At 61.8% G+C, this 23,361-nt stretch overlaps 1 protein-coding gene across 2 annotated transcripts; it reads left to right on the top strand.

The window, feature by feature from the left end:
• The first annotated feature begins 664 nt into the window (after positions 1–664).
• DNM2 (dynamin 2) lies at positions 665–22,442 on the top strand. Of its 2 annotated transcripts, XM_058821501.1 has the most exons (21): positions 665–880; positions 5,343–5,416; positions 6,234–6,383; positions 6,496–6,699; positions 6,830–6,928; positions 7,812–7,972; positions 8,459–8,601; positions 8,970–9,105; positions 9,577–9,644; positions 10,036–10,174; positions 10,481–10,567; positions 10,663–10,733; positions 11,272–11,301; positions 12,727–12,778; positions 15,542–15,655; positions 17,808–17,917; positions 18,063–18,174; positions 18,930–19,094; positions 19,610–19,842; positions 20,206–20,466; positions 20,969–22,442. In XM_058821501.1, the coding sequence occupies exons 1-21, from the start codon at positions 720–722 to the stop codon at positions 21,033–21,035; spliced, it is 2,637 nt and encodes an 878-aa protein (XP_058677484.1). In that variant the 5' UTR covers positions 665–719; the 3' UTR covers positions 21,036–22,442. The 2 variants fall into 2 exon arrangements, with proteins under 2 accessions (XP_058677484.1, XP_058677485.1); XM_058821502.1 differs by lacking the exon at positions 11,272–11,301.
• The last annotated feature ends 919 nt before the right edge of the window (positions 22,443–23,361 follow it).

The following is a 23,361-nucleotide window of genomic DNA, read 5'->3' as shown; positions in this document are numbered from 1 at the left end:
AGATCCCTCCCAAACCCGACAGGGCGGGGAGTGGAGCCATTTAGGGCTGAGTCTGGTCCCGAATGAGACAGTCATTCGGGACTGTCGTTCCCCGTGAGCGAACACACGGCGCTGGACGGTCACGGGAGGGCCGCGGAAGACCGGACGCCAATGGGCGAGAAGGACTCGCTGACTGACGGCCGGCTGATTCACTACGAGGGGGTTTTCCGTTCCCTAGGATTTCTCTCTCGGTTGCATTGGCCAGCCCGCTCGGAGTGGCGGGCGCGCTGTCTAACGGAAGGGAGGGTGGGGAGGCAGAGCAGAGCGGGCTGCCGGGGCTGCTCCGGGGCTGCGCTCCCGAGGGAAGCTCCGTCAGCCAATTCAATGGCAGAACCGGTGAGGGGCGGGACCGCGTCCCCGTCGCCTCAGCTGACACAGTAGCGCCACCTCCCGTTGGCTGTGAGCGATGAGCGACGGCCGACAGACCAATAGAAAAGGGGCCTGTCTTCCCGGTACCGCCCTTTTGGGTGATTGACAGCTCTCTGCTCTTATCCGCTCTGCGCGCTCCGGTGACGGGCAGCCCAGCCGGCCAATGGCGAGGCGCGCTGCGGGAGCGGGGCGGGAGCGGCGGTGCCGGATGAGGAGACTCTGAGGGGAAGTTTGGCCGCCGCCGCCGCCGCCGCGGGCCCCGTGAGGAGGAGCCGCCGCCGGGAGCGCGGGCCCGGCACCGCCGCGCCGCCATGGGCAACCGGGGCATGGAGGAGCTCATCCCGCTGGTCAACAAGCTGCAGGACGCCTTCAGCTCCATCGGGCAGAGCTGCCACCTCGACCTGCCGCAGATCGCCGTGGTGGGCGGGCAGAGCGCCGGCAAGAGCTCGGTGCTCGAGAACTTCGTGGGCCGGTGAGCGGCGGCGGCAATGGCGGGGAGGGCGGCGGCGGCGGGCCGGGGCGGCGGGAGCGGCGCCACGGGCGTACGGAGCGTTCGGGAATAGCGGCGGCGGCGTAAGGGCGCGGCCGGCGGGGCCGGGCCCGCGCTGCGCCAGCGGCGCACGGGCCGCGCAAACGGCGCAAGGGCCGCGCAAACGCCGCCGCCACCGGGACGGGGCTGGGACCGGGACGGGGGGGCCCTTCCCGTTCCTCCGAGCGCGGCCGCGCCCGCCGGAACGCGGCACTGACGGGACGGGCTCGGCTGAACGGGAACGGATCGGGAATGGAACGGGGCGGGGCGGGCGGTGGTGGCGGGGAGGGAGGGAGGGGTCGGGTCACGGCGGTCAATGGCGATGGGAGCGGGGATTGAGCAGGTCCCGGAAGGATTCCAGGGGTTCTGTGGGCGCTGCAGGCTCCCCGGTTCTCTCTGCTGGGTGCCGGTTCCGTGCCCGGGGCAGCGGCACCGGACGGTGCCCGGGTTCCCCCTCCCCGGGGTTCCTCGGGAATGCCGAGCTCTGTGCGCCTTCCTCCCCACCACCACCATCCTCATCCTGGCGGCGGGGCTGCGCCCCGGAGATAGGAGCGGGGCTGGGACGGGCCCGGAGCCGAGCGTGGCCGCGCCGATAACGGGAGCGGAGCAGGGCACGGGGATCACCCCGAAATGCACAAACCCCGCGCTGGGCAGCCCCGGCACGGCCCTGCCCCGGCCCCTCTCCGCCCTTGTGCGGGTCCGCTGCTCGCCCCGGCCGTGCCCGGCCCGTTCCTGCCGCCTCTGCTGCCCCCGGTGCGGCGCTGGCGCTTCCTCAGCACCGGGCACCGGCAGGATCCTCCTTGCCCGGTGTGCCTCCATCCCGCTCTCCTCTCAGCCTCTGCATTCCCCAAATTCCCAGCCATGGTCTTCCCGCTGTTTCAGGCTGTTCTGGGCATCCCTTCCTCTGGAAATGCCCCATTGGGAGCTCCAGTGGGGTTTTGCTTTCTCCACTGGATTCCTGTGGTGGTTCTGCAAGCGGATCCCAAATCCAGCCTGGGATCCGTCGCTTTTCCCTTCTGTCCCAGCGCAGGCCAAATTCCCAGCCTGGATTTGGGCTTTCCCAGCAGTCAGGGTGGGATGATGGAGTTATTCCTATCCTGAATTCCAGGGAATTCTGGAGTTATTCCCATCCTGAATCCCTGGGAATTCTGGAGTTATTCCCATCCTGCATTCCTGGCAATTCTGGCAGCCTTTAATTACAGCACTGAAGGAAAACCATCCCTGGTAATTAAACCCCTTTGTGTCACAGTGGGATCCATCCATCCGGGAATCCTTCCCCACCTGTCGTGCAGCTCGTGCTAATTAGGGTTAATTACAGCCCAGGGCCGTCCTTGGCAAGGGGAGGGTGAGGAATGCCGGCCTTGCCGTGTCCATCTGTCCATCCCAGCCTTTGGGGGCAGTTCTGGGGCTCCCAGCCCGGCATGGCTGAACAGGGGCCAGGATTTTCCCTCTGGATCACCAATTCCAGCTGGGATGAGCCGGGGCCTGGGGGCTGTTCCCTCTGTCCCAACGATCCGCACGGATCCATGGAGCCCGGCCTGGAAACTGCCCGTGGGGGCTGTTCCTCTCCATTTCTGCAGCTTTGCAGCTTTAGCTCGGTTTTTCCGAGCCACCAGCAAGCCTGGATCCGTGTTGCGAGGCCCTGGATCCGTGTTGGGTGGCCATGGTCCCATTTCTGTGGGTTTTGTACCCTCAAAACACATGGAGAGATAATCCTGAGGAGCCCAAAATCCCTTGGAGGGACCGGGAATTGGGCTGGAACCCTCTGAATCCATGGCTGAGCCTCAGTGGGCTGGAGTTTCTCCATGGAATTTCTCCACGGGAAGGTTCTGGCCTCCCTGGGACACCCTTGAGGGGTTGGGATTGTTTCTGAGGGGCCTGGAGCGCCCCAATCCCTGAATTTCATGGGAGAAGCAGCGAGGGAGTGACCTGGGATCGTCACCAGGGTTCTCTGTGGCCCCACCATCCCTCTTTGGAGCCTTGTCCCGGCCCTGCTCTGACAAATCCCTGTCCCAGCCCTGCCCGGAGCCGTCTCTGGCCTGGGGGACAATGGAGCCCTTGTCCCCCGGGGGTGGGGACAGTCCCTGACCTCAATGGGGCTTTATGAGCCCGAGGAGAGGATGGGGATCCTTATCCTGCATTGAGACTGTCCCCCAAAATGGGGGATCCCAGAGCGGGGCTGAGCCCCAGGGTTTGGGGTCAGTGGGGTTTGGGGACAGTCCGTGACCTCAGTGGGGCTTTATGAGCCCGAGGAAGGGCTGGGGTTCCTTATCCTGCATTGAGACTGTCCCCCAAAATGGGGGATCGCAGAGTGGGGCTGAGCCCCAGGGTTTGGGGACAGAGGGAGAGCTGAATCCCGTGGGAACAGGACAAGAGCAGTGACCCATCCCCAGGGATTGGCTGTGAGGGTCTCACAGGTCTGGTGGGGCTTGGGGTAAATCCAGGGGTAAATCCATGGGATTTGCCTCGGTGGGGTGGGAGCCATGGCCAGGGAAATCCAGGGAATCCCATCAGGAATGGGAAGGGAATAATTGGAGTGAGGTGGGATTGGTGGGAGCCATGGCCAGGGAAATCCAGAGAATCCCATCAGGAATGGGAAGGGTGGTGGACCCAGGGTGAGGTGGACCCAGGGTGTTTTGGAAACCTGGAAACCTGGAAACACACCGAGGTGTTTCCCCAGGGATTTTCTCGGTGTTTCCCCAGGGATTTTCTCGGCACTGGGAGCTCCCACCGCGCTCCTCCGCCCCGAGACCTTTGTCCCTGTGTCCCTTTGTCCCCTTGCCGGCCCTGGTCACACCTGAGCACAGGTGGGAGGCGGCGGCAGCCGGGCAGTGACGTCCTGAGGCTCCCGCGCACGTCACGGATCCTGCCCAGCCGGACACGGAGGGGCACGGGGACACGGAGCTGGGTGGGGGCACCGCCACCGTCCCTGTCCGGCCTTCCTTCCGGGAGGCCCCTCCCTGCCCCGGGGTCTGTCACCTCAAATTACCTGGATCACCCCGGGATTGGGGCTGGGACAAGGGGATCACCTGGGTTACACTGGGACAGGGGCTGGGACAAGGAAATCACCTGGGTTACCCTGGGACTGGGGATGGGGATCACCTCATTTCCCCCAGGATCGGGGCTGGGACAAGGGAATCATCTGGCTTCCTTCAGGATTGGGACTTGGACAGGGAGATCACCCGGATTCCCCTGGGATCGGGGCTGGGAGCAGGAAATCGTCTGGATTCCCCCAGGATCGGGGCTGGGACAAGGAGATCACCTTGATTGAGGGCTGGGAGCTGGGGATCTCCTGGATTCCCCCAGGATCGGGGCTGGGACAAGGAGATCACCTCAATTCCCCTGAGATCGGGGCTGGGACAAAGAGATCACCTCAGTTCCCCTGGAATTAGGGCTGGGACAAGGTGGGAGCAGCAGAGCCAGAGGTGTGGGACCCCACTTTGTGAGAATCACCCCAATCCCAGCATTCCCATCGGGATCGCCATTCTCTCTGGGATTCCCTCTGGGATCAGCGGGGCCGGGGGGCAGCACCTGGGGCCTCCCCGAGCTCCATTCCTGGGTCCACCCCTCCTTTCCCCTCCCGGGCCTGTCCCGTTCTGCCCTGCCCGCCGGACCTGTCCTCCCGGCCGGGCAGGAAGTTCATTTCCGGCTGTCACCGGCTCGGGGCTGTCACCAGCCCTGCCGGGAAGGCTCCGTGCCCTGTCGGGGTGACACGGTCGGGGTGACACGGTCGGGGTGACACGGTCGGGGTGTTGTTGTTGTTGTTGGCGTGGCCGTGACGTCCGGGCCGGGCCGTTCCCGTCAGGGCCGCTCCCAGGCCGTTATCGGTGCCCGTTCCCAGCAGACACTGCCCCGTCCCGGTCCCTGTCCCGTCCCCTGCTCGGGAAAGGGCGGTGACAGCCCCAGCCCAGACTGGCCATTGCAGCACCGCCTTTTCCAGGCAGGATTCTCCCAAAAAAATCCTTCTGGGGAATTCTGTGTGGATTTCCTGCTTTCCTTGGGGCTCTGCCCTCCCAGGAGTATCCTGTTCTCTCCCAGAGGAGAGCAGAGATTGATCCAGAAGGAATTCTGTGGAGTTTCCTGCTTTCCTTGGGGCCAGAAGGAATTCTGTGTGGATTTCCTGCTTTCCTTGGGGCTCTGCCCTCCCAGGAATATCCTGTTCTCTCCCAGAGGAGAGCAGAGATTGATCCAGAAGGAATTCTGTGGAGTTTCCTGCTTTCCTTGGGGCCAGAAGGAATTCTGTGTGGATTTCCTGCTTTCCTTGGGGCTCTGCCCTCCCAGGAGTATCCTGTTCTCTCCCAGAGGAGAGCAGGGATTGATCCCCGTGTGTTCCCACCCCTCTCCCAGTGCTGGAGGAATCAATAGCATTAATTCATTTATTGACCCATCCTTTCATCCCCTGCAGGGATTTCCTTCCCCGTGGCTCTGGGATCGTCACCCGCCGGCCTCTGATCCTGCAGCTCATCTTCTCCAAGACGGGTACGGGGCTGGGAAATGGGGAACGGGGCTGGAAAACTGGGAAGGAGCTCAGTGTGAGCCCTGGGGTGTGCACGCTGCTGCCCTCCCTCCCTCGGCTCCATCTGCTGCCCCCACGCTCCCACATTTCCCTGCTTATCAGGGAGGAATGTGTGGGAGAGCCCAGGGAATGCCTGGGAATGCTGGGGAGGCCACAGGAAAAGCGAGGAACGCTGAGCTGGCCGTGGGGGTGACTCCTTTTCCCAGCCAGGTTCCCTTGGTTGCCATCAGCCATCCCGATATCCGGGGAGATTTCCTTCATCCCCTTCACCTTGAGCAGCCAGGCCAAACCTTCCCTGGGTGTGGGTGAACCCCTGGTGCCCTCCTGGGACCTGAGCAGGGCTGGGAAGAGCAGGTTTTGGGGCCATGGGAGGGTTGGTGAGGGCTGAGGAATGAGGTGTCTGGGATGGTTCCAGCCCTGGCAGCGCTGAGGTTTCCGCTCTGCCCACACTGAGGGAAGGAGGAAGGAAGTTGCACCATCCCAGCGGCCACAGCCTGGCCCCACAGCTGCTGAAATCCTTTTTATGGGGCAGATTGGCATCCAGGGGAACTCCTGGGGGTCCTGCAGCCCCTTCTTGGGATCCTGCAGCCCCTCCTGGGTGTCCTGCACCCCTTCCCCACGTCCTGAGGCCCCTTCCCCACATTCCCCCAGATGCCCCTGCCCTGCTCCACCACATCCCCCCGAACATTCCCCGTATTTCACACTCCCCGTTTTTCAAGCTCCCCGTTTCTCACACTCCCCCTTTTTCACATTCCCTGTTTTTCACCCTCCCAATCCCAGAATATGCCGAGTTCCTGCACTGCAAGTCCAAGAAGTTCACGGATTTCGACGAGGTGCGGCAGGAGATCGAGGCGGAGACCGACCGGGTGACGGGCACCAACAAGGGCATCTCCCCCGTGCCCATCAACCTGCGCGTGTACTCGCCCCACGGTGAGGGAAAACCCCAGAAAACGGGGAAAATCTGGGAAAATCCGGGGGTTCTGGGGCCCTGCGGGAGCCAGTCCGTCGGGATCCCCCCTTCAGCCCATCCGTGTCCCCCCAGTGCTGAACCTGACCCTGATCGACCTGCCCGGGATCACCAAGGTGCCCGTGGGGGATCAGCCGCAGGACATCGAGTTCCAGATCCGCGACATGATCCTGCAGTTCATCAGCAGGGAGAGCAGCCTGATCCTGGCCGTCACCCCGGCCAACATGGACCTGGCCAACTCGGACGCGCTCAAGATGGCCAAGGAGGTGGATCCGCAGGGTGAGGGATGGGCAGCGCTGCCTCGGCCTCCTCTTCATCCTCCTCCTCATCCTCCTTGTCCTCCTCTCCATCCCGTGGGTCCCCATTGTGCTGAGCTGGGTTTCATTGGGACCAACCCTTGTCCCCACAGGCCTGAGGACCATTGGGGTCATCACCAAGCTGGACCTGATGGACGAAGGCACCGACGCCCGGGACGTGCTGGAGAACAAACTGCTGCCCCTGCGGAGAGGTACGGCCTGGCCTGGGTCCCTGAGTGTCCCCTGTGTGCCCTCGGGTCACTCTGTGTGTCCCCAGTGTCACTGTGTGCCCTCCCCATGCCCTCTCGCCCCACACTGTCCCCTCTGTGCCCTGCCCTGGCTCCCCCAATGTCCCCGGGTGCCATCCCATCCTGTCCCCACACTGTGCCCAATGTCCCCGGGTGCCATTCCCAAGCTGTCCCCACACTGTCCCCAATGTCCCCGGGTGCCATTCCCAAGCTGTCCCCACACTGTCCCCAATGTCCCCGGGTGCCATCCCATCCTGTCCCCACACTGTGCCCAATGTCCCCGGGTGCCATTCCCAAGCTGTCCCCACACTGTCCCCAATGTCCCCGGGTGCCATTCCCAAGCTGTCCCCACACTGTCCCCAATGTCCCCGGGTGCCATCCCATCCTGTCCCCACACTGTCCCCAATGTCCCCGGGTGCCATTCCCGAGCTGTCCCCACACTGTGCCCAATGTCTCCGGGTGCCATCCCCTCCTGTCCCCACACTGTCCCCAATGTCCCCGGGTGCCATTCCCAAGCTGTCCCCACACTGTCCCCAACGTCCCCGGGTGCCATTCCCGAGCTGTCCCCACACTGTCCCCAATGTCCCCGGGTGCCATCCCCTCCTGTCCCCACACTGTCCCCAACGTCCCCGGGTGCCATCCCCTCCTGTCCCCACACTGTCCCCAACGTCCCCGGGTGCCATCCCCTCCTGTCCCCACACTGTCCCCAATGTCCCCGGGTGCCATCCCCTCCTGGCCCCACACTGTCCCCAATGTCCTTGGGTGCCATCCCCTCCTGGCCCCACACTGTCCCCAACGTCCCCGGGTGCCATCCCCTCCTGGCCCCACGCTGTCCCCTCCGTGCCAGGCTACATCGGGGTGGTGAACCGCAGCCAGAAGGACATCGATGGCAAGAAGGACATCAGGGCTGCGCTGGCTGCAGAGCGCAAATTCTTCCTGTCACACCCGGCCTACCGGCACATGGCCGAGCGCATGGGCACGCCGCACCTGCAGAGGGTGCTCAACCAGGTGCGACTGCCATTCCTGCCGGGAAATGGGAATTTTCTGTGTGGGACAGCTCCTTCCTGCTCATTCCTGCCTGGAAAAAGGGGAATTTTCTACGTGGGACAGTCCCTTTCTGCTCATTCTTGCCTGGAAAAGGGGAATTTTCTATGTGGGACAGCCCATTCCTGCTCCATTTTCCATTCCCTCCTGGAAAAGCGGAATTTTCTGGGTGGGGCAGCCCATTCCCACTGTGTTCCCAGGTGGGACAGTCCCTTCCTGCCCCTTCCCACCTGGAAGAGCGGAGTTTCTGGGTGGGACAACCCCTTCCCGCTCATTCCTGCCTGGAAAAGGGGAATTTTCCAGGTGGGACAGGAATTTTCTGGGTGGGACAGCCCCTTCCTGCTCGTTCCTGGCTGGAAAAGGGGAATTTTTGGGGTGGGACAGCCCATTCCCACCTGGAAAATCAGAATTTCCCGGTCTCGCGGCTGAGTTTTCGCCGTGCCCCTGCAGCAACTGACCAACCACATCCGGGAGTCGCTGCCCTCGCTGCGCAGCAAGCTGCAGAGCCAGCTGCTGTCCCTGGAGAAGGAGGTGGAGGAGTACAAGAACTTCCGACCCGACGACCCCGCCAGGAAAACCAAAGCCCTGCTGCAGTGGGTGCCTCTCCAGAGGGGATTCCCAGAGGGATTTGTGCTTCCCAGCTCGGGGAACGGGCTCGGGAAGGGCTGGGATTGATGTCCCTGCAGGGCAGGGAGGGAAATCTGCTGGGAATGTGGGCTCTGTCCCTCCCGTACCACAGAAAAAATGGGATTTGCACTTCTCCCAGTCCAGCTGGGGGAATGGGCTCGGGAGGGGCTGGGGTTGTTGTCCCTGCGTAGGAGGGATGGGGAAAATCTCTGCTGGGAGCTGGGAGCGTGGGCTCTGTCCCTCCCATACAGAAAAAAGGGGATTTGCACTTCTCCCAGCCCAGCTGGGGGAATTAGGGCATTTTTGCTCCCTCATTCCCGTTTCCCTGCCCCAGGATGGTGCAGCAGTTCGGGGTGGACTTTGAGAAGAGGATCGAGGGCTCGGGGGACCAGGTGGACACTCTGGAGCTCTCCGGGGGCGCCAGGATCAACCGGATTTTCCACGAGAGGTTCCCCTTCGAGCTGGTCAAGGTGAGGATGGGGGAGTTCCCTCTCCTTGGAGGCTTTTCCAACCCAAACCATCCCTGACCCTGTAAAAATCCCAAAATCTGGGGCAGGTAAAACAGCAGAGGCTGCAGGGATGGTCTGTCCTTCTGGTGTGGGTCCTCTGTGGCTGCTGGACAGTGGGACAGTCCTGATTTCTGATTTTTGGTTCCTAATTTCTGATTCCTCGTACCTGATTCCTGTTTGATTCCCAATTTCTGATTCCTGATTTCTGAATCCTCACTGATTCCTGATTTCTGATTCCTGATTTCTGTTTACTGATTTCTGATTCCTCATTGATTCCTGATTTCTGATTCCTCATTGATTCCTGAATTGATTCCTGATTCCTGATTGATTTCTGATTCCCAATTCCTGATTGATTTCTGATTTTTGATTCCTGATTTCTGATTCCTGATTGATTCCTAATTCCTGATGATTCCCGATTCCCACTTCCTGCAGATGGAGTTTGACGAGAAGGACCTGAGGCGGGAGATCAGCTACGCCATCAAGAACATCCACGGGGTGAGGCAAGTACCCCCACAGCTCCTTCCCCGGGCACCATTCCCGACCCAGACTGCCAGGGAAAGCTGGGCAGGGCTGCCCTGGAGGAGGGATTTCCTCTGCTGAGCAGGAGATTGTTCTCCAGGAGCAGAATTGCTCCCTGGGAGCAGGAACTGCCTCTCCCAGAGCTGGGAATCGCTCTCTGGGATGGGGCTCTGTCCCAATCCCACCCCAGAGCTGGGAATCACTCCCTGGGATGGGGCTCTGTCCCAGTCCCACCCCAATCCCATTCCAATCCCATCTCAGAGCTGGGAATCGCTCTCTGGGAGGGGGCTCTGTCCCAATCCCACCCCAATCCCATCCCAATCCCACCCCAATCCCATCCCAACCCTGCTTTTCCCTCTCCCTGGGCTCCAGGACGGGGCTGTTCACGCCAGACCTGGCCTTCGAGGCCATTGTGAAGAAGCAGGTGGTGAAGCTGAAGGAGCCGTGCCTGAAGTGTGTGGATCTGGTGATCCAGGAGCTCATCAACACCGTGCGCCAGTGCACCAGTAAGGTACTGGTCAGCCCAGTGACACCAGCGGGGACTGGTCAGGCTGGGGACAGTGAGGGACTGGTCACCAGTAAGGTACTGGTCAGCCCAGTGACACCAGCGGGGACTGGTCAGGCTGGGGACAGTGAGGGACTGGTCACCAGTAAGGTACTGGTCAGCCCAGTGCTGGGGTTCCTGGGATTTGGTGGGGTTTGCTGAGGTTTGGTGGGGAGTGGTGGAATTTGCTGGGGTTTGGTGGGGTGCTGCTCCCCTTGGAGCTGCCTGCCTCCATCCCACCCGTTCTTCCCGGCCCTTTTTCCCCTTTTCCAGCTGGGCTCGTACCCCAGGCTGCGGGAGGAGACCGAGCGCATCGTCACCACCCACATCCGGGAGCGGGAGGGCAAAACCAAGGACCAGGTGAGCCCCAGCCCACCCCCAGAGCGGGAATTCCCCCCAAAATCCCATTTAAAAATCCCATTTCTCCCCTTTTCCCTGACTCCTGCTTCCCCCAGATCCTGCTGCTCATCGACATCGAGCTCTCCTACATCAACACCAACCACGAGGATTTCATCGGCTTTGCCAAGTGAGTCCTTTCCTGGGGGACAATCCCCACATCCCCACATCCCCCCATGGCCTGGGGGCTCTGCTGGCCTTGAGGGGGACACTGGAGTCCCCACGTCCCCCCAGCACCCATTCCCTCAGGTTTGGGCTGTGGGAAAGGGGCTGGGAAAAGCTCCAGCCTCAGGAATTGGGATGCTGGGGCTGTTGGAGCCACCCTGGAGCTGCCCCGGGGCAGGAATTGCTCCCCGTGCCCTCTGTCCCTCCTCATCCTCTGGCAGGGCAGGGCTCTCCTGCCCCCTTCCCTTGACTCTCCCTGGTGTTTTCCAGCCCCAAACCTCCAGGAAGCTCCCAGACTCCAGCTCAGGGTGGTTGGAGTCCTCTCCCCCCGTGCCCCTTCAATTCCCACCCTCCTCCTCCTCCTGTTTTTTCTTCTCTTTTCCCCCTTTTTTCTCTCTTTCCTCTCGGGTCACACTCCCTGCTCTCCTCCTGCTCTCTGCTGTTCCCCCCGGATCCATCACCTCTCTCTGTCTCTGGACTCTGCTGCTCCTCTCCTGCCCCAGCTGTTTCACTGAGCAGCACGTGGCCAGCGGGTGGGTACCGGGGCAGCTGCCCCTGCCCAGGGCACCCCGAGGGGCAGCTGCCCCTGCCCAGGGCACCCTGGAGCTTCCCTGGGGGCTGGGGGGGCTCCCCTTGGGTGTGGGATCCTGGAGCTTTTCCCAGTTCAGCCTTGGAATTGGGAACCAGGGAGATTTTCCTTTGGATCTGGGAATCAGGGAGCTTTTCCCTCCCAGTTCAGCTTTGGAATTGCGATCCTGGAGCTTCTCCTTGGGTGTGGGATCCTGGAGCTTCTCCTCCCAGTTCAGATTTGGATTTGGAAACCTGGGACTTTTTCCTTTGGATCTGGGAATCAGGGAGATTCTCCTCCCAGTCCAGCCTTGGGTTTGGGATCCTGGAGCTCCTCCTCCCAGTTCAGCCGTGGAAATGGGAACCGGGGAGTTTTTCCCTCACATTTGGGAGCCAGAGAGCTCCTCCTCTGGATTTAGGAGCTGGGTTGTTTCCCCTCCCAGTACAACTGGGACCCTACAGCTTCTTTCAGTTCAGCTTTGGAACTGGGATTCCAGAGCTTCTCTCCCAGTCCAGCCTTGGGTTTGGGATCCCGGAGCTTTTCCCAGTTCAGCTTTGGGATCCTGGAGTTTCTCCTTGGGTTTGGGATCCTGGAGTTTCTCCTTGGGTTTGGGATCCTGGAGTTTCTCCTTGGGCTTGGGATCCTGGAGCTTCTCTTTGGGTTTGGGATCCTGGAGTTTCTCCTTGGGCTTGGGATCCTGGAGTTTCTCCTTGGGCTTGGGATCCTGGAGCTTCTCTTTGGGTTTGGGATCCTGGAGTTTCTCCTTGGGTTTGGGATCCTGGAGTTTCTCCTTGGGCTTGGGATCCTGGAGTTTTTCCTTGGTTTGGCATCCTGGAGCTTTTCCTCCCCGTCCATCTGGAGCTCCCCCAGCTCAGCCCTGCCCAGGGATGCAGGAGGAGCCGTCGGGCTCGGGGCAGGCAGGGAGGGCTCCCCCAGAGCCCCCAGACCCCCCAGAGCCCAGGGGTGGGAGTGCCCCCTCCCCGTGTGCTGCTGTCCTGGCGGGACTCTAACGGATTTCCCGGATTTTGTTCCCGCTCCTGACTAACGGTTCCGCCCCTCGGTGCTCAGGAGAGACAGGTAGCTTTTCCCTCTGGTGCAGGTAATGCTGAATCCCAGTCCTGACCCCATCCAGGGGGAATTTTGGGTGTTTCTGGAAGCTCCTGGTCCTCGGTGGTCGGAATTCCCTCGGGAATCTGCAGCCTCTCCTCCCCCTGGAGTCCTGGGAGTCCCGAGGAGGAGATCCCGGTGTCCCATCCCCTCTCTGTGCGCTCTGTCCTGGGCAAACCTCGGGAGAAACCTCGGGAAGGGGCTCTGGAATTCCACCCCCCGGATCAGCTCCTCACCTTCCTCTTCCTCACCTCAAAATCCCATTTTTTCCCCCTTTTCCCAGCGCCCAGCAGCGGAACACTCAGATCAACAAGAAGAGAGCGATCCCAAACCAGGTACAGCCAGAAACTCCTGGAATTCCTCATCCTCATCCTCCTGCTCCTAGCCGGGCCCCATCCACAAACACTGACAGCCAAGGGCTTGGGAAAAGCAGAGTGGGAGAGGAATTCCTGCCTGAAAACTGCAGGATTTGGGACAAAACGGGCGGCAGGTGCAGCCCTGGAGAGGGGCGTGAGGGACTGGGAGCCAGGAGTGTCCCAGGAGGGCCCTGGGGTGTCCCAGGAGGACCCTGGGGTGACACTGGGATGTCCCAGGGTGTTCCAGGAGGACCCTAGGGTGTCCCAGGATGACCCTGGGGTGTCCCACAAGGACCCTGGGGTGTCCCAGGAGGACCCTGGGGTGTCCCGGGATGACCCTGGGGTGTCCTAGGGTGACCCTGGGGTGTCCCCTCATCACCCCGGGGTGTCCCCACAGCACCCCGGGGTGTCCCCACAGCACCCCAGGGTGTCCCCCCAGCCCCGCTCCCAGGGGAATTTTGGGGTGAGCAGGAGCGCCCCTGCCCCTGCCCTCGCTCCCCCCGGAGCCGCTCCGAGGGATTAACGCTGGGAATGACCATTAATAGCATGTAACGGGTTTTCTTCTGCTGTTTTTCCGCTTTTTCCTCCCTTTTTTTTTTTTTTTTTTTGTGCTTCCCGCTCTCTCCCTCTCCTGTCGTTTCCTTCCCTGTCCCGTCTCCTTTTCCTGCTTTTTTCTTTTTGTGTTTTTCCCCCTTAATTTTGCACGCCCAAAGGGGGAGATCCTGGTAAGTACCACGGAGCGGGGTCGTGCTGGGACAGCGCCCGGCCCTGCCAGGAGCAGCACCCCAAAAACCCCCCAAAAACACCCCAAAAGTGCTCAGAATGGAGGAGGCTGGTGGGAACAGGGGATGGAATTCCCAGAGGGAGCAGCCGGGTTTGCCAGGGGGAATTTGGGTTTGTGCCCCCTGTGCTGGAACAAACCCAAATTCCCAATTCCAAATGCTGGGATTCCCAAATTTGGGATACAGGAGGCCAAAATCTCTTTGATTCAGCCCAGAACGGCTCTGGGGGTGAGATTTCCTCAATTCCTTTGGGAACAAACAGAGGGAAGGGCTGGGAGTTCATTTCTCCCCCAAATTCCCTTTTTTGGAGGGATTTGGGACCAGAATTCCCAACCTGGCTGCTCCAAGCCCACAGAGCTCCTCCCTCCTGGGCCAAGGAGGGCAGAATTCCCTGTTTGGGGGATCCCGGGGGTCCCAACCCCTCTGCACCCCCAGACCCTGTCCCTGCTTTGGGAACGTGGGAGTGTCTGAGAGGGAATCCTTCCCAACCCCATTTGGGGTTTACTGGGCGGGAAAATTGGGATAACGGCGTGGATGCTGCTCTGGATACAGCTGGGATGGCAAAGCTGAAATGTTTTATAAATGTTTTATTCTCCCAAAATTTTATTTCATGGAGCTGCTGCTCCTCCCCAGGAGGGTTTGTGCCCCCCGTTATTCCGTGGATCCCCATGGCAGATCCAGGAGGGTTTGTGCCCCCGTTATTCCCTGGATTCCCGTCTCAGACCCGGCCCTTTCCCGGCCCTTCAGACACTCCCGGGTCCGCTGGAAGCTCCCGGGGACCCCCAGAGCTGCGGGCGGGGCCGTTCCCTCCCTCGGGATCGCGGCGGGAAGGGCGGAGCGCTGGGAACTGGGGACGGGAGCCCCAAAACCGTCCCTGCTTTCACCAAAATCCATCGGTTTTAAAGGAACCTCCTCCCCCCTGCTCCTGCTCCTGCTCCTGGGCTTTTCCCGGGGGCTCCAGCTGCACAGACCCTCTCCCTGTTCCACGGAGCCCCTCAAAGTTCCCCCCTCTCCCTTTCCCTGCTCTCCCCTTGTTCCTTTCAGCCCCTTTTCCTCACGATCCCATTTCCCAATAACCCCCCAAGCCCCCCCTGACCCCTCTGGCTTTGCCCCCATCCCTTTCCCAATCCCTGATCCTCCCTCTCCGCATTCCCGCCCCAGTTCCTTTAAAACCCGCTCGGATCCAACCCCGGGCTGGTTCCCAGACGGGCATGGGGACCTGGGAGGTGAAATTGAAATCCCCATCCCTGGGAGGTGAAATCCCGTCCCTGCCCCCGCAATTCCCGGCTCTGGGAGGTGAAATCCCCCTCCCTGCCCCCCGGAATTCTGGGGTTTTCAGAGGTGAATCCCCCTCCCCACAATTCCCGGCTCTCCGTCCTTCCCGCGCCCGCAGCTCCGGCTTCGCTCCTTCCTTCCCCCCGGCCTCTGCCGCGGCTCCTGCGCTGGAAAACCGGGAAACCGACCCCAAACCCACCCCGGGGAGGGGTCTGGGACCCCCGGGGATCCCCTGGAGCCACGGCAGAGGCTCCGTGTCTAACCCGGCTCCGTGTCTAACCCGGCCCGGGAGCCCCGGGGATCCCGTGTCTAACCCGGCTCCGTGTCTAACCCGGCCCGGGAGCCCCGGGGATCCCGTGTCTAACCCGGCTCTGCCCCTGCCTGGCGCTGCTCCCGCTCCGGCCGCGCTTCCCGCTGAGCTGCGGCACTAACCCGGGATGGGCTGGGATAGCCCGGGATAGCCCCGGGTGGGGCAGCTGGGACACGGGATGGGCTGGGATGGCTCCGGGATCACTGTGGGATCCAGCTGTGGGATTGTTGTGGGGTGACTGTCGGATCCAGCTGTGGGCTCCAGCTGCGGGATCTGGCTGTGGGATAACTGGGATCCAGCTGCGGGCTCCAGCTGCGGGCTCCAGCTGTGGATCCAGCTGTGACCGGTCCGTCCCTCCCCGCCCGGGTGCCGCAGGTGATCCGCCGGGGCTGGCTCACCATCAACAACATCAGCATCATGAAGGGCGGCTCCAAGGAGTACTGGTTCGTGCTCACGGCCGAGTCGCTCTCCTGGTACAAGGACGAGGAGGTACGGGGGGCAAACGGGGGAAATCTCGGGTTCCCGGCAAAAAAACGGGGAAAATCTGGGGTTACGGGGGGCAAAATGGGGAAAATCTGGGATTCCGGGGGGTGAAACGGGGAAAATCTGGGGTTCTGGGGGTGAAGTGGGGAAATTCAGGGTTCCAGTGAGAAAAACAGAGAAATCTGGGATTCCTGGGGCTCCAGAAGAAAAAATGGGGGAAATCTGGAGTTCCAGAGGGAAAAACAGGGAAAATCCAGGATTCCCAGGGCTCTGGAGAGAAAAACAGGGAAAACCCAGGATTCCTGGAGCTCTGAAGGAAAAAAATGGGATGTGGGGATGGAATCTGTGATTCCTGGGGGAAGGATCCTTGGGATGGGGGGTGATTAGCACTCAGGGTTAATTATCACCAGATCAGATCCCGAATTCCAGCCGGGAATGCCTGGAGGGAGTTGGGATGGGCTCCTGGTGCCATCGGGGTGACCCCGATTCCCTCCCTTGCTGGATTTTGGGGTGCTGGAGGTGACAGATCCTCCAGGGGTGCTGCAGACCCCCCCTCATTCCCAAAGATTCCTCAGGGTTTCCCCAGGAGGGGCCGGGGCAGCCCCAGCCCCTCCCTGGAGGTTTTGGCTTTCCCACCCTTCCCTTCCCTCCCCTGCCGATCCCACTCCTCCCCTCGGGGGTCTGGGGGCCCCTTCCCGGGCTCCGGGGGGGCTCTGGAGGGGCCGCAGCCCACACAGGCTCAGGGAAGGACACACGGACACGGCACAGTTTATTATTTCCCGGGAATCTCCAGGCTCGGTTTGCAGAGCCCATCCCGAGTTTCCTTTGTTCCTCCGGCCTCTTCCAGGGAAAGGCAAAGCCCCGCAGCCCCCCCGGACCCCCTGAACCCCCCCCAAATTCCCCCCGAGCCCTCCCGGTTTCCTGCGGGGCCTCTCCGGGGGGAAGGAAGGAGCGGAGCAGCCTCGGGATGAATGAGGCTCTGTCTGTGCTCGTCCCGCCGGCTCCGAGCGATCCCGGACCCCCAAAATCCCCAAAATCCGGGGATACAGACAGGGCACGGACCCCCAAAATCCCAAAAAAACGGGGATACCGACCCCCCCTGGCCCTCCCGCCTGCTCAGCCCCGGAGGAATCACAGCTAAGAGTTTCAGGATGGGCCGGAAAGGCGGGATCCCCGGGGAAAGGGCGATTCCCAAAAAGGGGCAATTCCCAAAAAGGGGCAATTCCTGGGAAGGGAAAGGGGTGATTCCCAAGCAGGGGCAACTCCCGTGAAAGGGGCAGTTTCCAAAAAGAGGCAATTCCCAGGAAAGATTTCAGAGTTAAGGGGCGATTTCCAGGAAGGGAAAGGGGCAATTCCCGGGAAGGGAAGGAGGGAATTCCCAGGAAAAGGGGGTGATTCCCAAAAAGGGACAATTCCCAGGAAAAGGGGGCGATTCCCAATTCCCTCTTACCTGTGGCAGCTGAGCTCCGGCGCCGCCCGCGCCGGCGTAACCAATGTGCAGACTACTGTACATCCCTTCCCACCTGAACAGGTAGTCTGAACACTGGGAACGCCGGCCCGGCTCTCCCATCCATCCATCCATCCATCCCCCTTGGGGGGTCCTGCCCCCTCCCCTCGGGGGTCCTGGGCTGTTTTGGGGGGGTCCCGTCCCTGGCCGTGCCTTTGTCTGGTCCTGACGTGGCAGCGAATCCCAAATCCCGGCTGGAGCAGCTCTGTGGGTTTGTCAGGAAATCGTGTGGGGAGGGGGCCGGGCCCGGGTTCGTGGCCTCTCCACAAAGGCCAACGTCACTTTTTGGGACCATCTGGAGACAAAAGTGGAGCTGGAGCTGCTCCTAAGCAGTTCCAGATGTGGCCGTGGCGGCGGGGCCCCGGCTGGAAGCGGCTCCCGGGCTCCTCCAGCCGCGTTCCTGGGGAGCTGGGCTGAGCAGGGTGGGCTCTGGGGGTCCAGCCCCATCCCAGATCCCAGAGCAGCCCCCACGGGGATCCCTGATCCCTCCCGGAGCGATTCCCCATCCCAGGCTCCGCGGGATGAACTGGGGATCTCCCCCTGAGCCTTTTCCAGCGGGAGTTTGGGGTCTGCAGTTCCCAAAGCTGGGTTTGTTCCCCCTCCTTGGCCCTCAGGACGCTGATGCCCGCTTCCCTCTCGTCCCTTTCCCAGGAGAAGGAGAAGAAGTACATGCTGCCTTTGGACAACCTGAAAATCAGGGATGTGGAGAAGGGATTCATGTCCACCAAACACATCTTTGCCATCTTCAACACGGAGCAGAGGTGGGGACTCCTCCTCCTGTGCTCAGGGATTGCCCTTCCCTCGCTCCTTGGGGCTGGGCTCCTGCAGGGGGATTCTCCACCATTCCCCCCGGGGTTCCTCGGGGATCTGGGGCTCCCCTGACCCCAAACCCCTCCGGCCCCGCAGGAACGTGTACAAGGACCTGCGGCAGATCGAGCTGGCCTGCGACTCGCAGGAGGACGTGGACAGCTGGAAAGCCTCCTTCCTGCGGGCAGGGGTCTATCCTGAGAAGGACCAGGTGGGTGTCTATCCTGAGAAGGGTCTATCCTGAGAAGGACCACGGGGCTGGGAGCAGCCTGGAGCAGCCTGGGATCCCTGGAGATGGAGGGAGATGGAGGGTGGGATCCTGGAGATGGAGGGCAGGATCCTGGAGATGGAGGGTGGGATCCTGGAGATGGAGGGAGATGGAGGGCAGGATCCTGGAGATGGAGGGTGGGATCCCCGGGGTGCTGCTGGGGGGATCCTGGTGGTTCCAGGCTGTGGAGTGACCCCAAAGATGGGAATGGGGCTGGGAACAGGCTCTGGAATGACTCCAGGATGGGAATGGGGCTCTGGAATGATCCAAGGATTGGAATAGGGGCAGGAACAGGTTCTGGAATGACGCCGGGATGGGAATGGGGCTCTGGAATAACCCCAAAGATGGGAACAGGCGGTGGAATAACCTCAGGATGGCAATGGGGCTCTGGAATGACCCCAGGATGGGAATGGGGGCTCTGGAATAACCCCAAAGATGGGAACAGGCTGTGGGATAATGCCAAAGATGGGAATGGGGTCGGGAATAGGCTCTGGAATGACTCCAGGATGGGAACAGGTTCTGGAATGATCTCAAAGATGGGAATGGGGCTCTAGAATAACCCCAGATATGGGAATGGGGCTGGGAACAGTCTGTGGAATAACCCCAAAGATGGGAATGGAGCCAGGAAATGAGGATGGGGCAGGGGGACCCCTCCTGCCCCCCCTGCCCCCAGGGATGACCCTGCCCTGCCCCTGCAGACGGAGAGCGAGGACGGCGCCCAGGAGAACACCTTCTCCATGGACCCGCAGCTGGAGAGGCAGGTGGAGACCATCCGCAACCTCGTGGACTCCTACGTGGGGATCATCAACAAATCCATCCGGGACCTGATGCCAAAGACCATCATGCACCTCATGATCAACAATGTGAGGGGAAAAGGGGATGGGGAATATGGAAAAGGGATTGGAGAATGTGGAGAAGGAGAATATGGGAAAGGGGATGGAGAGCAAAGAAAAGGGGATAGAGCAGGGAGAAAGGGGCTGGAGAGCTGTGGGAGCAGCTGAAGGGCTCAGCCTGGAAAAAGGAGGCTCCATGGGGATCTCCCAGCTGCTGACAATTCCCTGGAAGGAGGTTGGAACCAGCCAGGGGCTGATCCTCCCTCCCAAAGGGGACAGGACAAGGGGAAACGGCCTCAAGCTGTGCCAGGGGAGGTTCAGGCTGGATTTGGGGAAAATTGTGGAGTTTTCCAGGGTGGCACAGGGTGCGGTGTCCCCTCCCTCCCTGGGGAACTGCCTCAGAGCCGTGCAGGTGACACTTGGGGACACCAACCAGGACAGGCCCCATCCCCAAAACTCCAACTCCCACCCCAATCCGCCCCAGTTCCCCCAAACCAGAGCGCTCAAACCCCCTCAGCAGCGCCTCCCATCCCATCCCTTCCCAGACCAAGGATTTCATCCACTCGGAGCTGCTGGCCTTCCTGTACTCGTCGTCGGACCAGGGCAGCCTGATGGAGGAGTCGGCGGAGCAGGCGCAGCGCCGGGACGAGATGCTGCGCATGTACCACGCGCTCAAGGAGGCGCTGGCCATCATCGGGGACATCAGCACCAGCACCGTGTCCACGCCCGTGCCCCCGCCCGTGGACGACACCTGGCTGCAGCCCGGCGCCGGCCACAGGTGCGCGCTGGGCGGGGGGGGGTCCCTGGGGGTTTTGGGGGGTTTGCTGGGGGGTCTGTGTGGTCTGTGGGGTGCTGGAGGTGTTTCCAGAGGGGTCTGGGGTGTTCCCAAGATGTTCCCAGAGGGATTGAGGTTGTTTTCAGCAGGATTGGGGTACTCCCATGGGTGTTGGGGTGTTCCCAGGGGGATTCTTGTTGCTCCCAGTGGGAGTTGAGTCATCCCATCCCGTGTCCATCCCGAATGACCAATCCCAGCCCCACTGACCGTTGCCATCCCACGTCCATCCATCCCAATGACCATTCCCATCCCATGTCCATCCCAGTGACCCGTACCACCCCACTGACCGTCCCCATTCCGTTCCAGCCCGCCCCCGCAGCGCCGGCCGCCCTCGGCCCTGCTGCCCCCCGGCCGCCCCCCGTCCCTGCGCGCCCCGGCCCCGGGGCCGCCGCTGCTGCCGCTGCCCGGGGGGGCCCCGCCCGGGCCGGCCCCGCCCGCCTTCGCCGCGCCCCCCATCCCGTCCCGCCTCGGCCCCTTCGCCGCCGCCAGCGACCCCTTCACGGCCCCGCCCCAGATCCCCGCCCGGCCCGCGCGCATCCCGCCCGGCATCCCGCCCGGCGTGCCCAGGTGAGACCCACACGGGGCTGGGAGACGATGGGGAGGGCTGGGATTGCACTGGGGAGGGGTGGGATTATAGTGGGGAGGGTGGGATTACACTGGGATCCACTGGGAGACACTGGGATTGGGCTGGGATTGCACTGGGATCCACTGGGAGACACTGGGATTGGGCTGGGATTGCACTAGGGAAGGCTGGGAGTCACTGGGAGACACTGGGATTGCACTGGGGAGGACTGGGAGACACTGGAAGACACTGGGATCCATTGGGAGCCACTGGGATCCATTGTGGAGGGCTGGGATCCTCTGAGATCTGGGACAGGGGTGGGTTGGGATCCACTGGGGTGGGCTGAGATCAGCTGGGACCCATTGGGGTCTCACCAGGATCTACTGGGGTCCCTCAGGGTCTCACTGGAATCCATTGGGGTTTCACTGGGACCCACTGGGGTCCCTCAGGGTCTCACTGGGACCCCCCAGGACCCCCCGGTCCCTCAGCGCCCCCGTTCCCCCACAGGAGGCCCCCGGCGGCCCCGAGCCGCCCGACCATCATCCGCCCTGCCGAGCCCTCCCTGCTGGATTAACCCGGGATCCGCGGGATCCTCACCCTGCCCCGCGCCACCAACAGCGCCCCGCAACGGGGGAAACGGGGAGAAACGGGGGAGAAACGGGAAAAATGGGGAAAAAACAACCCAGAGCCAGCCCGGAGCGATCCTGGCGCTGATCCTGGGGGGATTCTAAATCCGGGGTTGATCCTGGATCCCATCCCGGGGTGATCTCAGATCCTGGGGCTGATCCTGGAGCTGATCCCATCCCGGGGTGATCCCAAATCCGGGGCTGATCCCGGATCCCCTCCCAGGCTGATCCCCGTTCCCGTCCCGTCGGGGGCAGCTCCCGGGCAGGTCCCTGCAGCTGATCCTGGCAGCTCCGGGGCCCCCCCGGTGCCCCCCGGGCCGGGGCAGTTTTGGGATTTTGGGAACTTTGCACTTTGTGAGAATTCCCGAGGCGGGAGGGAGGGCCCGGCCCCGCCTCTGCCTTCCTCCCCCCTCCTCCTCCTCCTCCTCTGTTCCCGAATTCCGGGGATTCTGCCCCAAACTCACACGCGGCTCCTCCCAGGGGTTTGGGGTTTTTTGGCTTTGTTTTTTTTTTTTTGTTTTGTTTTGTTTTTGGGGTTTTTTTTAAGGATTGGGGTTTTTGAGCAGGGGAAAACACTGGAATTCCCAGAGCACTGATCCCAATTCCCTGAGAACCTCAGGAATTTCATCCCGGGATGACCCGGGAGAGGAGGAGGAGGAGGGGGAGGAAGCTGCGGCCCCCCCGGGGTGGGGGAGGGGGCTTTGCTCTGGAAGCTTCTCCCCCTCCCCCCCGCCCCCGTTCCCGATCCCGCTCCGCCGGGAGCCGAGGTTGTAAATATTTTTACAGACTTGTATTAATTGTATAAAAAAAAAAAAAACATAAAAAAAAGAGGGAAAAAGAAAAAAAAAAAAAAAAAAAAAACAAACCAGGAAAAAAAAAAAAAGGAAAAAAAAAAGGAACAAATGGCGGCCCAGCAATAATGTGGATTTTTCCGACCCCCCCCCGGCCCCGGTGCCTTAACGACCCCCCGGCTCGGGGGGCCCAATTAATCCATTAACGAGCCGGGGGCGGTTTTGGGGGCGGCTCCGGCCCCCCCCGGGGGTCCCCCCGAAGTGCCTCCGCTCCGCGTCCCATTAATGAACTAAAAACCGGCAAAAAAATCCGAATAAAGGGAAAAAAATCCAAAACCGAGTGAGGTGTGGAATTCCGGGCGGCGGGGGGCTCATGGGGTGGCTCCCACCAGATCCAGCCCGTTCCCGTTCCCGGGGGGAATTCCGTGCGGAACGGATAAAAACCGGTTAAAAAATCCCAAATTTAATTGGTGTGCGTCGGGACGGGGGAGCCACGGGACCCACCCCGAGCAGCGGGACTGGATCCGGGGGGATTCACCCCAGTCCCGGGCGGGATTCACAGCAGCAAACAACGGGAATCGGCGAAATTTGGGACAGAAATCCCGCCGGGATCCGCCATGGGCACCGCCATCGCCGCGCAACGCCCCTCAGGAAGGACCCCCCCGGGGCTGCCCGCAGCGGTGCCTGAGGCGGGAGGTGACCCAAGGACCCCGCCTGAGGGCGATCCCGGTGGAGGATCGTGCTGACGGATCCCGCTGACGGATGCCGCTGACGGATCCTGCTGACGGATCCCGCTGACGGATCCTGCTGACGGATCCCGGTGGCGGATCCCGGTGGTTCCCTCACTCGCGGATCCCGGAGTTTTTCAGGCGCCGTCGGGGCCGCCCGAGGCGCGGGGTCCTCTCCTTCCCCCTCCGCCGTCGTGAGCTCTGATTGGTCAGCGCGAACTTGGGCCCGCCCCCTCGTCACTGCGCGGGATCGGCGAGCGCCCCCTCGCGGAGATGGAGTCCCACAATGCACCGCGCGGGGCCCAGGGGGAATCTGAGGCAGATTTGGGGCAAATTTGGGGAATTTGGGGCAGATTTGGGGCCGATTTTCAGGTCCAGGGAGGAAAATGGGGAACGATTTGGAGACCTGGGGGCAAACCTGGGGAAGCTCGGGGCTGATTTGGGGGTGGGGGCAGATTTGCGGGGAGAGGTTGAGGCAGATTTTGGGGTTCAAGAGCAGATTTTGGGGTTCCTGGGGCAGATTTGGGGGTCCAGGCTCCCCTTTTCCATCCATTCCATATGAAGATCACCACAATTTTGGGTGCCAACCACAGAAATCTGTTCCCAGCCTGGAGCAGCTGCACTTCCCTGCCCCCCAAAGCTTGGAGGTTTGGTTGCAAAAACTAAATAAATAATTTGTGCAAAGAACCACAAAAGCCCCACATCCTGCGGCTCAGCAGACACTTCCCTACTCCACCCCGAGTAGTTCCCAGTTC

Source organism: Ammospiza caudacuta, chromosome 29 (genome assembly GCF_027887145.1).
Source record: "Ammospiza caudacuta isolate bAmmCau1 chromosome 29, bAmmCau1.pri, whole genome shotgun sequence".
NCBI classification, from domain to species: Eukaryota; Metazoa; Chordata; class Aves; order Passeriformes; family Passerellidae; genus Ammospiza; species Ammospiza caudacuta.
Note: the sequence above shows the minus strand (reverse complement) of the source record. Positions and strands in the feature narration are given on the sequence as shown.

Coding starts and splice junctions, on each gene's coding strand:
- DNM2 (XM_058821501.1), top strand. CDS start 720: ATGGGCAACCGGGGCATGGAGGAGCTCATCCCGCTGGTCAACAAGCTG. Junction 7,973..8,458: donor TGCAGAGGGTGCTCAACCAG/GTGCGACTGCCA, acceptor GTGCCCCTGCAG/CAACTGACCAACCACATCCG. Junction 8,602..8,969: donor AAAACCAAAGCCCTGCTGCA/GTGGGTGCCTCT, acceptor TCCCTGCCCCAG/GATGGTGCAGCAGTTCGGGG.